Raw genomic sequence first — 18,769 nt, 5'->3', positions numbered from 1 at the left:
CCGCTGCTCCACGATCCCCGACATCTTCTTCCGCCAGCGCCATCCTGGATCCAGACGTTGTCCACGCCGGCGACATGTTCTTGCGGCGACGCCATCTTGAGTATCGTGAAATCCCGCGATAGTCAAGATAGCGTTGCCGGAAGAACATGTCGCCGGCATGGACGACGTCGGAATCCAAAATGGCGTCGGCGAAATCTCGCGAGTTTTCGCCGACGCCATTTTGGATCCCGACGTCGTCCTCGCCGGCGACATGTTCTTGCGGCGACGCCATCTTGACTATCGCGGGATTTCGCCGATCCAAAATGGCGTCGCCGCAAGAACATGTCGCCGGGGTGGACGACATCGGGATCCAAAATGGCGTCGGCGTAATCTCGCGAGATTTCGCCGGCGCCATCTTTTTGGATCCCGAGTCGTCCACGCCAGCGACATGTTCTTGCGGCGATGCCATCTTGAATCTCGCGTGATTTCACGAAATCCAAGATGGCGTCGCCGCAAGAACATGTCGGCGGCCTGGAGAACATCTGGATCCAGGATCGCGGCGGCGGAGGAAGATGTCGGGGCAGCGACGATGACGGTGTGAGTATGAGAAACGGAGTGAGAGAAAGGAACGTATGTGGAGTGAAAGAGTGAGTGGACGTGAGTGGAGGTGAAAGGTGAGAGGAGTGTGTGTTGAGGCGGTGTGGTGTGTTGAGGGTTAGCATGTGCGTGTGTGTGGTGACGTCACCGGTTACAACTGGAAGGAAGTTGTTACAACCGGAAGCTGCTTAGGGCATTTATTATTATAGATGATGAGGAAGAAGCCGTCTGTTGTTGGCGGTGATGGCGTGTAGAGGCTTCTTCAGCCAATGTAATAGATTAAGAGTTAGGGGATTCGTGTGTGAGACGACGGCGTTTATAAGCCTTAATCTTGTCAAGTCAATGCTGTTTTTCCTCAGGAGTCTCATTAGCACGGCGTTGTTTTTGTCGTAGTGCTAAAGCTGCTTTCCTTTCACTGGCATTGGCATACTGTGCATCGGTATTGAATGGTGGTATTGATAGGGCAGAAACAGATTGCTGATTAGTTATGTCAGTGAACGGTATATGGGATGAAGTGTAGCAGTAAATTGTTCCACATGCTGATGTGGAAGCATCCTGTTGTGAGTCTAATAATAATGATGAGGAAGAGGCCGTCTGTTGTCGGCAGTGATGGCGTGCAGAGGCTTCTTCAGCCAATCTTATGGATTTAGAGTTAGGGGTTTCGTGTGTGAGGCGACGGCGTTTATAAGCCTTAATCTTCTCAAGGCGATGGTGTTTTTCCTCAGGAGTCTCATTAGCACGGCGTTGTTTTTGTCATAGTGCTAAAGCTGCTTTCCTTTCACTGTCATTGGCATACTTTTTGTTATGACTCATGTTGGCACAGGTAAAGGAGTCTATTTGGCAGTTATCTGGCAGTGAAGAAGGCGTCCTGGAGTATTGTAGAGTAAACAGATACTAATTGACCCTGTAATTGCCCAGCAGTAGTTATGAAGTGGTAGTGGCAAATTGGCCCTGTAGTTAGACACCGGCAGAGGAGCAAGGCAGCAGTAGTTATGGCGGTAGAGGCAAATTGGCCCTGTAATTAGACACCGGCAGAGGAGCAAGGCAGCAGTAGTTATGGCGGTAGAGGCAAATTGGCCCTGTAATTAGACACCGGCAGAGGAGCAAGGCAGCAGTAGTTATGGCGGTAGAGGCAAATTGGACCTGTAATTAGACACAGGCAGTGAACAGTCAGAGGAGCAAGGCAGCAGTACTTATGGCGGTAGAGGCAAATTGGCCCTGTTATTAGACACCGGCAGAGGAGCAAGGCAGCAGTAGTTATGGCGGTATAGGCAAATTGGCCCTGTAATTAGACACCGGCAGAGGAGCAAGGCAGCAGTAGTTATGGCGGTAGAGGCAAATTGATCCTGTAATTAGACACCAGCAGAGGAGCAAGGCAGTAGTAGTTATGGCGGTAGAGGCAAATTAGCCCTGTAATTAGACACCGGCAGAGGAGCAAGGCAGCAGTAGTTATGGCGGTAGAGGCAAATTGATCCTGTAATTAGACACCGGCAGAGGAGCAATGCAGCAGTAGTTGTGGCGGTAGAGGCAAATTAGCCCTGTAATTAGACACCGGCAGAGGAGCAAGGCAGCAGTAGTTATGGCGGTATAGGCAAATTGGCCCTGTAATTAGACACTGGCAGAGGAGCAATGCAGCAGTAGTTATGGCGGTAGAGGCAAATTAGCCCTGTAATTAGACACCGGCAGAGGAGCAAAGCAGCAGTAGTTATGGCGGTAGAGGCAAATTAGCCCTGTTATTAGACACCGGCAGAGGAGCAAGGCAGCAGTAGTTATGGCGGTATAGGCAAATTGGCCCTGTAATTAGACACCGGCAGAGGAGCAAGGCAGCAGTAGTTATGGCGGTATAGGCAAATTAGCCCTGTAATTAGACACCGGCAGAGGAGCAATGCAGCAGTAGTTATGGCGGTATAGGCAAATTGGCCCTGTAATTAGACACCGGCAGAGGAGCAAGGCAGCAGTAGTTATGGCGGTATAGGCAAATTAGCCCTGTAATTAGACACCGGCAGAGGAGCAAGGCAGCAGTAGTTATGGCGGTAGAGGCTAATTAGCCCTGTAATTAGACACCGGCAGAGGAGCAAGGCAGCAGTAGTTATGGCGGTAGAGGCAAATTAGCCCTGTAATTAGACACCGGCAGAGTAGCAAGGTAGCAATAGTTATGGCAGTATAGGCAAATTGGCCCTGTAATTAGACACCGGCAGTAAACAGGCATAGGACCAAGGCAGCAGTAGTTATGGTGGTACAGGCAATGCCAAGCGTCCGCACAGCAAGTCGGCGTGAGGTAAATGACGCAATTTCACGAATGCAAGATGGCGTCGGCGAAATCTCGCGAGATTTCGCCGACGTCGTTAAGGCTGTGTGCACACGCTGCGGATTAGGTGCGGATTCATCCGCGCGGATTTTGTAAAATCCGCAGGTGAAACCGCAGGTCAAAAGACCTGCGGTTTTACCTGCGGATTGCTCTGCGGTTTTGCCCTGCGGTTTTTCATCTCCTGAATAGAGGAGATGGCAAACCGCAGGAGAATCCGCAGAAAGAATTGACATGTCAATTCTTTCTGCGGATTGAAAACCGCAGATAATCCGCGCGGAAAATTCAGCACCGTCTGCACTGCGGTTTTTGATTCCCATAGGGAATCATGGTACTGTACACCGCAGCAAAAACTGCTGCGGGTCCGCAGCAGCCAAAACCGCTGCGGAACCGCAGCAAAATCCGCAGCGTGTGCACACAGCCTCACACCTCTTGCCATGTTAACCCTCAACACACCACACCGCCTCAACACACACTCCTCTCACCTTTCACCTCCACTCATGTCCACTCACTCTTTCACTCCACATACGTTCCTTTCTCTCACTCCGTTTCTCATACTCACACCGTCATCGTCGCTGCCCCGACATCTTCCTCCGCCGCCGCGATCCAGGATACAGACGTTCTCAAGGCCGCCGACATGTTCTTGCGGGACGCCATCTTGGATTTCGTGAAGTCCCGCGATATTCAAGATGGCGTCGCCGCAACAACATGTCGCTGGCATGGGCGACATCGGGATCCAAAATGGCGTCGGCGTAATCTCGCGAGATTTCGCCGACGCCATCTTTTTGGATCCCGATGTCGGCGGCCTGGAGAACATCTGGATCCTGGATCACGGCGGCGGAGGAAGATGTCGGGGCAGCGATGATGACGGTGTGAGTATGAGAAACGGAGTGAGAGAAAGGAACGTATGTGGAGTGAAAGAGTGAGTGGACATGAGTGGAGGTGAAAGGTGAGAGGAGTGTGTGTTGAGGCGGTGTGGTGTGTTGAGGGTTAACGTGCGTGTGTGTGTGGTGACGTCACCGGTTACAACTGGACGGAAGTTGTTACAACCGGAAGCTGGTTAGGGCATTTATTATTATAGATATATAGTGTATACAGCATCTAGGCAGAACAATATGTATCCATCGTCGCAATGCTGTATTATGTCTGATCCTGCAGTTATTGTTACCCTGCCTCCAATCTGCAGATTATTATAAGAGATCAGAAAATATGTGGTTGCTAGTAGCCTGTATCCATGGAGAGCCATGAATCTACAAATGAGCCATTTACACAAAACGGTAGGATATTTTTAATCAAGACTAGTTGTAAAGTTGCTTTCTTTTAGATGGATAAATATAAGAATAATTGGTTGCAATCTTGTTTATTGCCTTATATCATACAGCTCACAATAATATCATATGCTTTAAAGCTGTGTTTCTCAACCCCAGTCCTCAAGGCCTCCCGACAGGTCATGATTTGTGGCTATGCTATAAAGAGAACCTGTGGTAATTTGCGGTGTCTTGTAAATAATTCCATCATGTGTGCAATACTGAGGAAATCATGAAACATGTTAGGGGCCTTGAGGACTGGATTTGAGAATCACAGCTATAAAGGACAATTTACTTGGACCAAAACACCAAGAACTTGGCATTTCTAGGACACCTCCTAAACAGGTTTGTAGCTGGACTTTTAATGATGACACAGTATGTGATGAAGATTAGAAAGCCTTTTCTTTGGAGATGTCAGCAGAAGCAGTCATTGCTGCAGAAAGTAGGCTTCCGCTAACCATGATATAAATTACATTTTCTTACTGTATGTTTTTTTTACTTGCTCATTGACTTTTTGCCTCATTTAGGTCTGCCACACTATGTATATAGAACAACATGATTCACTGACTAATTTATTATTATTTCTTTTACATTGTAGCCTTCACGGGTTGCAAAAAAAAAAAACAGCAGAGATGAGAAAATCGAATCAATTTCCAATTTCACAAAAAATAAATTCAGATTTGCCAGAGGCCAACTTTTCGTTGTTATCAATTTTCTTGAATCAAGCAATTTTGCTTCATTCATCATTTTGTTGCCATGTTGCTTGATTCGTTTTTTAAGAGAGGGAAAAAAAAATAAAGAAAATCTGATACTCACCTCGATCCTAACCTTGCCTGTCTTTGCAACTTCTCCATCCTCCCTTGCCTTGATGACTACTCTTCGGCTCCTCTGTGACGTGGGACAATGCAAGTCTTGACATCACATGAGACTTAGTCCATGATGGGGGTACTGAAAGGCGGAAAAACACTTACACGGAAGATACAATGAGTAGTGAGCCAGCAGAGAACTGGCTAGGGAGCTGCGATGCTAAGACAGGTGAGGGACAAAAGTAAGAGTAACATTTTTCATTTCTTAACCCACCTCATGTATTAGGTACTAGGGTCTGAAGACACTTTAGAGAATAGCAAGGAACTTCTTAAGAATAACTGGGACCTCAATAAATTTTACAGGTTTGAGTTGAGCAAATCTGGTTAATTGCTCATCTATAGATTTCTTATAAATAAACTATATAATGCTATAATGCGAATGAAATTCCTATCTATTTATATAATTGCCTTGTAATGTTTTCATTTCTTGATCTGTCCAGATGTCACCGTATCCCAGAATTCCCAGTGGAGGAAGTTCACCGACCGCCATATTGGGACCCCCAAGCGATGGGTGTCTCAATATGTAAAGTGCTGCTAGTACCAACCTATTGTGCGGTACCACCAGTGCAACACCTCCGCACCACACACACATACACACTCTATATGCCGTACGCACCACATACACTCTCACACACTCGCACACACTCATACACTCTCACACTCTCACACAGCCTCTCACACCGTCGCACAGGCACAGTAAATAATTCGGCTGATCCCGGCAGCAGATGCTCAACCTGTCTACAGTCAGAGGAAGCCGGTCACATTAAAGGGGTTTTCCCATGAACAAAAGTTCATTTTAAACATTGTCTTTGTCTGACCGTGTACGGAGCATACCACATCTCCTGTGCAGGGGAGGAAGCAAGAGACAATACTAACATTACAGCAGGGGATCACAGAGGATTAATTTTTTGAGGTAAAATAATATTTTAAACAATATTTTACGTCACAAAATGTATCCTCTGCGATCTCCTACTGTAATGTCAGTATTGTCTTTTGCTTCCTCCCCTGCCCAGGAGCTGTGGTATGTTGTGTACATGGTCAGACACAGGGGTGAGAGAGACAGAGCACAGGGGGGAGACAGCTCAAATGGGACAGCACATGAGGGGAGAACACAGCACATGGAGAGAGACAGCAGACAAGGGGGATAGCACATGGGGTAGACAGGTCAAAGAAGAGAGCACAGATGAGAGAAGTCAGCACACGAGGAAAGAGAGAGTGGATAGGTGAGTGAGTACATGGGGGGAGAGATTCTCAATGCTGCAAAGCTCGCCCCCATTGTGACATTACCGCCCTCCCGATGCAATAGCATCGGGCCTCCATCTACTCTATACATAAATGGATAATTGAAGAGTTCTGTGGCCAGTACAAAAGCACAAAGTCACAGACTAGCAATATTTGCACAGGTCACAGATCTTCAAAGGAAGGTTATTCCTTTTAATACACACCACAGCAGCTGCAGAACTTCTTAACTTAGAGAAATAGAAGCTTACTGATTTATATGGGAAATTCTAATTCTTTTTTTCAAAAAAAAAAAAAAAAAGGTCTGCAATGCAGCAGCAAAAGAAGATGGAGCACTATTGTTAGCTCACACTGCAGCTGCTGAAAAACCTCTTATTGAAGGAAAATGGAGATACATGTCTGCTAGTCATGTGGACGTAAAGAGAAGGCATTTCCTACAAAATGGCTGTGTGAATTCCGTTTGTAACATTTTCAGGCTCGAATATCAGAAATAAATGTTTGTAAAAAATATTCTCTCAACTGAGATTGTATTATATTTATTGGCAATAGTGTAAATGGCAATAATGGGAAGAGACAGAAGGAAACTATTATCTCTAGTGCTGGCAATTTATAAATTATTAAAGAAAAATACGACGTCGATTGCAGAAAGCTTGTTTCTCTCTTGCGCCAGCAGTCGCTTCTCACAGTTCAGCTCTTTGTGCACTGCGCGTCTCCATTTCTAATGTATTATTTACCTTATAATGTAGGTTCTAATTCATGCCGAATAGTAATAAACACTAACTTGTTTTAAAAGTTTCCAATTGCTTGTAAGATGACAGCAGAATGCAAACAAGCTTACACCCTTCTGTTTAGAAATCTCAAGACGCAGCCCGCTTCCCCTACTTGTTAAGTCAACCTCCAGCCGCTGACGTGCTTCGCAGAATACCAACATTATGCTAAGTCTGCTTTTCAAATCCTCTCTGGAGTTAGAAATGAAATGTTCTAAAAACCAGAAGGGCGTTTGCAAATCACATTTTCATTGACTTTTGTATGTACAACTCGAAAGACAAATAAGTCTGCAGCGATTCAGCAAAGCACTGCTGACAATATTGGAACCAATATAGTAGACGATGTATGATGCTTTTATTGATATTAAGCTCGGCTTTCCGACTGTGAGAGTTGTTCCTCCTGATACACTGCGGCAGTACGCCAATTGAGAGCCGCTGTATAATATATGCCTCATGTTCTTGATTTTCTGCAGAAGTGTTTTATGCAGCTTAAAGGGAAAGTATGATCTAACAAGAACAATGAAATGTTCTGTAACGACTTATAGGGATTCTTGCTCGTTAAATGACTCGTCGTGTAAATTTGTGCCAGTATCTGCAGGTCTTTTCTTCACAGTAACCATAAATGTATGGATTTTCCATTTCTCTAATATAGTGCTTACATATTTTACACCATTGTACATTATTTAGCCCCCAGTGCCCCAACGGAGCTCGCGATCCATACAGTATTTCAGACAAATTCAAACCTTGTAGTTTTCTAGTGGATGAGTCATCCATTGAAACCTATGGGTGCACCAAAAAATTGGATTCCATATAGAGCCAATATGTAGCATCACATTTTTACTAATACATTTTAATTATTTAATGCAGGAGACTGTATTTAGTCTTGTACATATTTAGTAACTTCTGTGGGAAAAAAAAAATCCTCTGTGTTTTCTGTAAGAAACTCAGATACATTTTTCATTCATGTGAAAGCAGTCAACAGCATGATATCAATATTATTTCATTGTATATTAACTCTATATCTATAGGTTAAAAGTGCTTATGTGCATGACAGGTTCCCTTTAAAGAGCATTATTGATGAGCGAGTATGCTCATTGCATGGGTTTTCCCCGAGCATACTCGGGTGATCTCGGAGTTTTTGGATGGGCACAGAGATTTAGTTTCTATTGCCGCAGCTGCATGATTTACGGCTACTTGACAACCTGAATACGGTTGTCAAACAGCCACAAATCATGCAGCTGTGGCAACAGAAACTAAACCTCCGATCACGCCAAAATACTCGGAGGACACCTGAGCATGCTCGGGAAAACGCGAGCAATGAGTATACTCGCTCATCGCTAAAGGGCATCTGTCAGCAGGCTTTTGCTATGCAATCTGAAGACAGGATGAGGTAGGGGTTAAAACACTGAATTCAGTAATGAGTCACTTATCACTCAGTGGGCTGTTGTTACTTATAATGAAGGTTTTATCACCAAGACCTTATCACTGCTTGGACTACAGCAGCTAGATAAGCACCATGAGGCCTAGGCTGACCATGCACCCTCCTCTGATAAGCAGCTCACTGTTTATAGAGAATGCACACAGAAAGCTGTGGTGTGGGAGATGTTAGCTCTCTGAGCTCTGCTGCATAATACATCTAAAAACTCTGATCTGTGTCACAAATGCTGCACCCAATAAAATAAGTGATACATCAGTGGAATCCGGATCTAGTTTCCTACATTATGCTGCTCTCAGATGAGGGAGCAAAAAATGGTGCCAGAATAACACAAAATGCGATAGGCTGTAATGCATTTAATAACCCCTGGATGGAGACAAATAGACACATATATCATAGCCAACTCTGTACAAAGCACCACACAATAATATGATAATTTGGCACCCCTCAGCTTGGAATATACTGAGCTAAGGGCACATGTATCAATCTTACTAAAATTCTTAAATGGGAATTCAATCTTAGCATATCTTCTGTTGTAACTACTATGATGCTGCTAAAATGGTACTTTCTCATAGTTGATGAGTTTAGGATCCCCCATCAAGTCACATTATTTTGCTCTAATTTGAGGATAATTAGCATTTACGCTCCTCATTTTTGCTTTGACAGTTTGCATAAATGCATCACACCAAATCACTTTTGGTGAAATAAGAACAATAAAATGCATTGATATTTGCTGCTGTACATGTTCCCTTAATGGTTTCATTTATAAGAATTGATTTTGTACAGATGACAATTGTGATACTGAATCACTTCTCATGACCAAGCCGTGAGTCAGGGAAGTCAAGGAGTCTGAGGTCCAAAACCCAGAGGGTACGTCACAAACAGAAGAAAGAGACAAATGCGTGACCTTTCTGAAGTTTGAATAGCAGGAAGATAACAGATCAGGGCAGAAGAGATTAAACAGATGGATGGTCAGAATGAGGTCCAAGATCAGGCAATGAAAGATCTATAGGAGAATGCAAGGCACAGAGAGACAAACCACACTTAGCTGAAAGTAGGTCTGGTAGAGGTCTGGGAGAAACATAAAAGTAAAGTAGCATGTGAATCACCTGGGAAAATGAATAACTGGAGACAGCCATTGCCTCCCAGTCTCAGATTGGAAGGTCAAGCAGTCAATCAACACACTGACAGCTCAGCACACCCTGGTATCAGATAAGATGGCTGAGCTGTCAAAGTACTGACATCTTCAGCATGCCTCTGTGCCTGTGTGAGGAAGGTGACCGGACGGACGGACTTGTCAGCAAGAAGAAAGGATGGTTTGTGCACTTTAGACAGATGTTAGTTATGACAGAAGGGAAACAGCTGGGAAAAGTGTAGATTCAGTGCAGTACCTTGGGTTGACCACAAGATGGCAGAGGAGAGCGTGAGTTCAGGACTTGACAGCAGCTTAGGGCTTTAGAAACCGTTGGTCATGGGGCGGAGTTACAGGGAACCGGGAAAGTTATAAATAGGACAGGAGGGCTCCAGAAAGTTCCAGTCCCGGGAGGAGCTCAAGAGGAGAGGAGTCTGTGACGAAGTGTGTACTGTGTGGAGAGCTCAACTAGGGGACTGAGGAGAAAGGAAGTCAGGGGGGTGGCCCCGACACAAAAAACAGCAGAACAGACGAGGCCCCGGGGGAAATATACCAAATTGACGACGACCTCTGACCAGTAAAGTGCTGTTGGTGAACATGCCTAAGGCGGCCACAGTGACCTAGCTGGTAGGAACGTTACTAAGCTAAAAAGTACGGTGTATGTACCCAGGCCTGGAAACGGAAGGCTGTGGAAGAAGTGTGGTGTATTACTGGAGTTGTCAGACTGACGACTAAAATAAACTTGGACAAGTTGTACCCGAAATCTGCCTCCATCTTGTGTCTGTGATGTCTGTGCGCAGTAAATGAGGGACCACCCCCCAGTCTGGCCCACACCACTACATTTGGCGTAGTCGGCAGGATTATTGCCGCAAATACACCATCTTCTGCGACAAGCCTGCGCCAGAAGAGCCAAGGGATCCAAGTTGCTTTTTGCCCTTGTGGATTATGTAATAAAAAAAAAACTGGACTGTGGATTGCTTGCTGTTAACAAGCGGATCCGAAGCAGAAAAGTGCTTTGTTAAAAATGGCTGTGGCGATTTGGCGTAAAAAAGAAGCACAGGAGTTTGCAGCCACCTTGGACTACCAAGAACAGCTGCTAGAGGAGCTGTTGCCGACCGTCCGTGCAGAGTCATTGGGCTTGGAGGCTGGCCCTGCCGGACGGCGGGGTGAAGAACATCAGCTGCTGGGGGAGCTGCGGGATGGACTGTCGGGAGCTGTGGTGCCTGGGAAGGTGAGCGTCACTCCGGCTCAGCTGGCGGCACCGCAGGCAGACCCCGCCCCCATACCCCGCCCCCATACCCCATGCACAAGACAGGCCCCAGGGCCCTGACACCAGCCCTCGGCCTCCCACCCGACCCTTTACGCTGTGGTGCCTCCCGCTCTGGAAGATGGCGTGACCCCCGCCAAGCTGACTGCAGCTACATCAGTCCCACTCCCGGTCACTGATGTGATCGGGCCGTCCGCTGCTGTGGTGGACTCACTGGCACTTGCGGTCGCTGCTTCTTCTGCGGCCCTGCCTGCGATTGATTTGCCGGAGCCCGTGGCTGCCTTGAGTCCAGCTGCGGCCTCCCCTGCTGCCACACCAGCCTCACTGCTAAAGACAGCTGTGGCCTACTCACCACCGGAGCCTGCGGCCGCTTCTGCCCCGACCTCGACCGCGGCCCGCCCACCAGACTCTGCAGCCTATACCGGACCCTCTGATTGGGTTGCGGAGGTAATCAATAAAAAGAAGGCCAGAGAGCCGGAGGTCTGGGGGCTGCTTCATGAAAAAGGAGGCTGGTTTACACAAATGTGGAAAAGGGTTATGGATTCATCCGGGACCTCGCCACTGGTGAAAAAGTATATTTAAATGTGACTTCCATCCATCACGGCTGGGCTCTACAGGAGGGAGACTCAGTCTCTTACTATAAGGATTACTGCCCCCGTGGTTACTACACTGTTGCGGTGATCGCTTGTCCTGAAGGCTACATGCCCCCGTAAAGGGACTTATAGAGACACCCCAAGAATCCCGGGACTTCACGGCTGTGGAGTCCCTTGCTGAGTTGGCGGAACACGGCCGTCAGGAGGTGGCCCGGACTACCGGGAATTCGATGCACCGTTGTGCAGTTCACAGGACAGTTCTACGACCAAGTTATTAGAAATGTTTTGTTCGATGAAAGTTGTTTACTCTTGACACTGCGGGGATGCATACGGGGAAGTACTATTGTCAAAAGAAGGGGGTATGCCTGTTTTGTTTCTTTGTTGGTTTTAAAAAAAAGAAAAATGGGGTTACTTGTGCTATTATAAAGTTGATTTAATGTATAATATGCATATGAAGAAGGCAACAGGTTCCAGGTTTGAGGGTCTGTGTGACAAAGGGTCTGTGTGACAGAGGGTCTGTGTGACTGAGACGCCGACCATGACTTGTTTTATAGTGAAGGACAAAGAGATGGAAGATATGGAACCAGACAGTGGTCCCAAGCCAGGTCCCTGACACCATGGACACCCCAGGAGAATAGGCGGGCGCTGACAATGACCTGGTAGGCATAAGGCCTCGGTCATGGCGTTCTGGACAGTTGAGGGTGACAGAAGGGGAGAGTAGGGGAAGGTACACGCCACAGAGAAATCCGTGTGTACCTAGCCCAACTTGAAATAAGTTGTCATGTGGCATGCGCACTGGAGAGTAGCAGTAGGCTGCTCGGAGCATGGTGCTCCCGATTTGGTTCGGCCCCAGTCTGTGGCGGGTTTGGCCCAACAGCCGGTCCGACAACAGATAGTAGGAAAGCTTCAGAATGACGAAGGTAGGGAATACGATTGTCGGGGATGACAATAGACAAAGGAAGGGGGAGTGTGGGGAAGGTGACTGGACGGACTTGTCAGCAAGAAGAAAGGATGGTTTGTGTACTTTAGACAGATGTTAATTATGACAGAAGGGAAACAGCTGGGAAAAGTGTAGATTGAGTGCAGTACCTTGGGTTGACCACAAGATGGCAGGGGAGAGCGTGAGTTCAGGACTTGACAGCAGCTTAGGGCTTTAGAAACCATTGGTCATGGGGGGCGGAGTTACAGGGAATCGGGAAAGTTATAAATAGGACAGGAGGGTTCCAGAAAGTTCCAGTCCCGGGAGGAGCTCAAGAGGAGAGGAGTCTGTGACGAAGTGTGTACTGTGTGGAGAGCTCAACTAGGGGACTGAGGAGAAAGGAAGTCAGGGGGGTGGCCCCGACACAAAAAACAGCAGAACAGACGAGGCCCCGGGGGAAATATACCAAATTGACGACGACCTCTGACCAGTAAAGTGCTGTTGGTGAACAGGCCTAAGGCGGCCACAGTGACCGAGCTGGTAGGAACGTCACTAAGCTAAAAAGTACGGTGTATGAACCCGGGCCTGGAAACAGAAGGCTGTGGAAGAAGTGCGGTGTATTACTGGAGTCGTCAGACAGACGACTAAAATAAACTTGGACCTGTTGTACCCGAAATCTGCCTCCATCTTGTGTCTGTGACGTCTGTGCGCAGTAAATGAGGGACCACCCGCCAGTCCGGCCCACACCACTACACCTGATTGGATGGCTGAGCTGTCAGTAACTGCATCCCAGACACCCTGAGGGGTGGAACTGTGAAATCAATAGCTTTCAATATTAGTGACTACACAATCTATGCACAACACAAGAGCGCTGGTTACTTATAGCTATTGTATGCAGCAGAGAGGCTGCCAATAAAAAAATAAAGTAACTAGGAAGATGACACCTGGAAGACAACTAAGGATATTGCAGCTGGAGGTTACAAAACACATAAAATGCTGTGCTCAATATTGTGCCCACGTAGAAACACCCTGCAGCACTGAAGACATAAAACATATGTGAAATAGAACATTACCCAAATATTGATTCTTTCTTGGATGAAACAAACTTTATTTTAGCATTGGATTCAAATAGCTGAAACTAATTTCATAGCTGGACTGAAGAATAATGTATGCAGAGAACAATTGTTCAAGAAATAGGTCAGATGTATTGAAAACTATTATGGTAGGAGAAAACTGAAGGATAAATTATTAAAAATGCTAGATATATGCAACATAGTTATTTAATATTCAAAAAATGTAAATGAATGCAATAAAAAAGATGGATTCAACGATGGCTAAAATTTGTATGTGGAAGGGAGTTTATATTATTATTGACAACAGCTAGCAAGGCCTATGGGATGAAACACATGCATGGATCCATTAATCAGTTTGTCTGTACAGCAAATTGTCAAATTTGTTTCCATTTGTGAAGCCTCAATATGTAAAAACCTTGATCAGATTTTTATACCAGTATGTTTTTTCTTTATGATTTCTGTCTAGTATACCCTTTCACAGGGTTTCCCAAAGGGCATCATAATAGAAAGTTTCACATTAGGTTGGGTGGGCTTACTTTTCAGCTCAAGTTTGCCCCATGCTTGGTATGGGGTAGACCAAACGTCCAACAAGTCTGAGCCTTTTAATATTGGAACACTACAGGTAAAACTGATGTATTGGGTTGTGTCTATTACCAGTGTTGATGGGTTGGGACATGACATTGGTTATTTCTTTTGGTGCTCTTTATTTGTATTATTTTTTTATTTCATTTTTTCATTTTAGAGAAACCAAGAAAGTAGCTATTTATTTCCTGATTATGTTTTATCATCAACATATTCTGCAAGGCAGTACAGAGATAATGATTCAATGATCACAGTAAAATTTTTGTTATCTTAACACCACTGACACTATAGAGATAATAATCATCCTAGCAATAAAACAATTAAAATATTGAGGAAAGCCCCACAATCACAAAAGAAGTATCAAACTCTATGCAGAAGTTAATCTTGGTCAGATTCAAACCCCAAATTAAAAGGAGACAGTGCTAACCACTGAGCCACCATGCTTCCAAATATATCAATTTAAGACTGCTCTTGAACCAAGCATAACAAAACTCCTAGCATCAGCTATCACCCAAATAGATGTTAAAAAACAAATAATTCTTATTAGAGATGAGTGGACCTGTGGAATTTCAAGTTTTGGTACCCAATCCTAACTTTATTCCAAAGTTCAGTTCGGGTACCCGAATTGTAACTCCTGGAACTCCGAACACTGCAGCGGACTTCCTGGAGAACTAAGTGTTCGGTGCAAACCTGGAACTTTTAAGTTCAGGTTAGCTCATATCTAATCTTTACTGTTTTTTTTTCTTGTACTAGGGCCAATTTAATACAATTAGTTTTACATGGCAGCAATGAAAAAGAACAACTGTATATAATACAGTCATGGACAAAAGTGTTTGAATGTTTATTTCCTTTGTGCTTCTTGGAACAACACAAAAAAGGCAAACTGAGCATAATTTCAAACAAAACCCCCAAAATGGGCTGGACAAAACTGTTGGCACCTTTCCAAATTTGTGGATAAACAACTTTGTTTCAAGCATGTGATGCTCGTTCAAACTCACCTATTGCAAGTAACAAGTGTGGACAATGTGAAAATCACACCTGAAACCAGATAAAAAGGGGAGAAGTTGACTCAATCTGTGCATTGTGTGTCTGTGCATTTTACATTAGGCATGAAGAACAGAAAGAGGAGAAGACAATTGTCTGAGGAGTTGAGAATAAAAATTGCTGAACAATATCGACAATCTCAAGGTTACAAGTCCATTTCCAGATATCTTAATTTTCCTTTGTCCACAGTGCAAAACATAATCAAGATGTTCACAATCCTGAAACAATTTCTAAGGTGCCAACACTTTTGGCCTTGACAGTACATAGATGTTTTCCACAGCAGGATCTGCGAATAATTAGTGTCATATAGATTCATTGTTTAGAATGTCCATATGCCTTCAAATTGATGTTTTAGTTGGGGTGCCATGAAATTTAAACAACTGGAAAACCCTTTAATATTGCTGATGTATAGTGGTTTATCAGGGACAGCCCATATAAATGACAAAAATGATGTTGTTTAGTATTTTGGGGAACGGGAGGGCTATAGCTTTTTAAGAAAAAAATAAGTACCCTTGTTAGCCTTTCAAGACCTTGAGCATCATTGTCATTTATTTAATTTTCTAGAATATTAAGAATGTGAAATTCATACAATTCTTTGAAATGTATTTCTTTTAATAATTTTATGTTTTACACCAATTTCTCCTACTGTGTTACTTCAGTCAGTATCTACTTAACATTTTCACAGTAAGAAATGACCAGCTGTTGGTTCAAATAATAAAAATGGGCACGCCACACTTATAGGTAAGCTATTATTTCACTGAAAATGACATGAAAGTATGGCTCATAGTGACAGGTCCATCTCAGATAATGATGCAACCACTTGAGGATTTGTAGAAAAATTACCATTTTTGGTATATTGAATACTAGAGTGCAGAGCCCTATAAGAAATTGCCAGAAGGTTTATGAAGGTAGCTAAATTAAATTCTAGTGTACAGAATAAGGTGTGGTCTTCATAACCTTCACATGTTAATCTAAGATGTGTACTTTTCTCCAGTTCTATGTCTACTGAGGGCAAGCACCCTTACAAATTTCACACATACCCTTGTATTCACTTTTACCCTGCCTTTGTTGGTTATTTACCTACTCAGCAAATCTGCAGTGAACCGACTCACTTAATGTCTGGCTGAAACCAAAAAGTAATGACCTGCAGGAATTAGGTAAGTCTTGGAATAGAATATAATTTAGGAGCTCACCCGAAGTGCACTAAGTATATATTTTATCTGAGAATATAGACAATGGAAAATTTGTTTGATTGGTTGACAGATGAAGATATATCCTCCTAGCTACGCAATATATCCTGGGAAGTGTCAACATGGGAAGTAGCTTCAGCCAAAATGATGCTACCCATAGTTTAATTCATGAGGAAGGAAGATGTTAGGTTACCAGAATGCTTTGAATGATTACACTTTACTCTAAAGTTGATATCATGATGCAGAACCACAGTTGAGCTCTCACCTGCACATGTGGGTCCTTGCCAGATGGGGCACAACTACTTCTTTAATCTCCTACCTAACACTGGGGAACTCTGTCTGAAAGATTTTAGACCTCATAAAAAGAGTAGGCTTCTTACTCTTAAATTTGAACTATTAATTTGTACATTCATAATCAGTACTCATGGTTAATATATAATCAGAGAACAACTTTTGTATGTTGGTATTTTTTGGAGCCTTTATCATCAGTAGTACATCGATTTTGTTGGAGTAAGTACTGTCAACTCCATAGGTGAGTGTAGAGATTTCAGTATTTATTCCTATCATTAAATACATTTTCAGTTTCAGTGTTTGTCTCCTAATTCAGATATATAGTTCTAATATATTAGAACCTGCGCACCATCAAAAGGGCGCAGCGCACGCAAAATTCTACTAGCGCACGGTCAGCGCATGGTCTGCACACCCTATGCTAAAGATAGGGTGTGCAGATCGCATGCAGCTGTGTGCGATACTAGGCGGAGATGACCGGAGGGAGCGGGCAGGAGGCAGGACTTAGCGGCGGCCATGTGCTGCGGCTCAAAGCGCTAGTGTGAAGCTAGCCTTACAGGTGCCACGGAAGCAGCGGTACAGTTAGCGCAATTCCCCAGTGCTGGGTGCTGAAGACCGCTCACATCATTCTCCCCTGCTCGCACTGCGTTCAGCGCAAGCAGGGGAGAATGTTGAGATATATACAAATTATAACAGTGAGAACAGTGTGCACCTGTGTGGGATGTTTAGCACCCCCAGTCACTTGAATGGATCTATATGTGTCACCATATGTACCAGACACACTGACTTCTGAAAGAATCCTCACATATATCATCAAGACTAATCAAATGATCACCCAGAATGGATCACAAATCCTGTAGAACACACAAAGAGAGTGGAAGCTGCATGAAGAGGAAAAAATACATACAGTAGATTCCACAAAAGTAAGGCATGCATTGATAGTGATAAAGCAGGAGCCTCTACCAGAAAATGATGAGTGCATTGTACATACCTGAATGGATTCTGTGGTGTGTAGATGCAGCGGCTATACGTCCCCATAGGGTTAAAAGGCAGAGGGTGAGAATCAATACCCATCTGATGAAGCTTTGTATCTCTCTTTTGCCCATTCTGAAACAAAAATAACAATAATTACTCATCTGCCATCTTAAAATTGCCCATGCTAAGATTGGAAACAGAGTATGTGCACACAATGTCTTTTTCAGACAGGTTCACTCTGAAAGCTGCTTCACAAAGTGCGCCATGGACTGAACACATGGATTTCTATTTAAAAGTGACTCATTTTTAATATGTTTGTGGTTTTGAGGGGTTTTTAATCTCTTCACATTTCAAAATGTGCCACATGGCTAAAAGAAATGGCCCACCATTCTCCAGTCATTAGTTATTTAGCTCTTTGAAGATGCTTGTTACATTACAAAAAAAAGTCAAAGGGAAGACTCAAAAGACTCCCAGAAAACGACCAGGCATCATTTTTAGTGTTTTCCCAACTTTTTCACTTCAAAAACAGCTAATGTTTTCTTTGTTGTTGAAATGTGACAAAAATGACTGGAAAAAGTCAACACAAATGTCAACCCAAACAAAATATAAAAATCATTAAGAAAAAATGCTGGCAGCGAAAAATGTTGAACAAAAGCTCAGGATATGACTAAAAAGACGCTACAGGACAAAAAGTTTGAATGTGTCCTAAAGCGTCTTCCCCATGTTTCACCCATATATAAAAGGTTTTCATGCCCTAAGAGGTTTATACAAATACAGTAAAGGTACTTTTTGCATAATAAATAGTTAAGAAACATTTTACTTTAGTAACATAATAGTACACCATTTTCAAATTCTTTTCTTCACATCAGGGAACTGCAATATTCTTGTTCTCATTTGGAGGCAGAAATCCATACAGAACCAATACTTCTGACAGTCAAGAGTTTGGTAAAGTTGTAATAAGACTAATGAATCCTCTGTGACCTAAACTGACTGGAAACCACACTGCTACATTGTAGCAAACCGTAAGGAGATGAGAGAGCTGCTGTTGTGATGTAATTAGATCATACAAGATACTGTATATTGGATTGAATTGCAAAAGTTTTATTATCCAAAAGCAATGGAAATCTTGAATATCTAAGGAACTGAGTTGTTGCTAAACTTTTTCTTCTCTAATTTTTTAATTTAAGTAAAAAAATAAAAAAGCTTTTAAG

General features: G+C 43.9%; 1 protein-coding gene across 2 annotated transcripts in view; it reads right to left on the bottom strand.

The window, feature by feature from the left end:
- LOC141088891 (chemokine-like protein TAFA-2) overlaps positions 1 to 17,689 on the bottom strand; it is a 422,827-nt gene extending 405,138 nt beyond the window's left edge. For both annotated transcript variants that reach the window (XM_073575113.1, XM_073575114.1), the window contains exon 1: positions 17,575 to 17,689. In XM_073575113.1, the coding sequence (XP_073431214.1) occupies positions 17,575 to 17,689 (115 nt within the window). The remainder of the gene's footprint in view (positions 1 to 17,574) is intronic.
- Between the last annotated feature and the right edge of the window lie 1,080 nt (positions 17,690 to 18,769).

Source organism: Dendrobates tinctorius, unplaced genomic scaffold (assembly GCF_039654945.1).
Source record: "Dendrobates tinctorius isolate UK_male_01 unplaced genomic scaffold, ASM3965494v1 ptg000042l, whole genome shotgun sequence".
NCBI lineage: Eukaryota > Metazoa > Chordata > Amphibia > Anura > Dendrobatidae > Dendrobates > Dendrobates tinctorius.
This window is presented reverse-complemented; position numbering and strand designations above follow the sequence as displayed.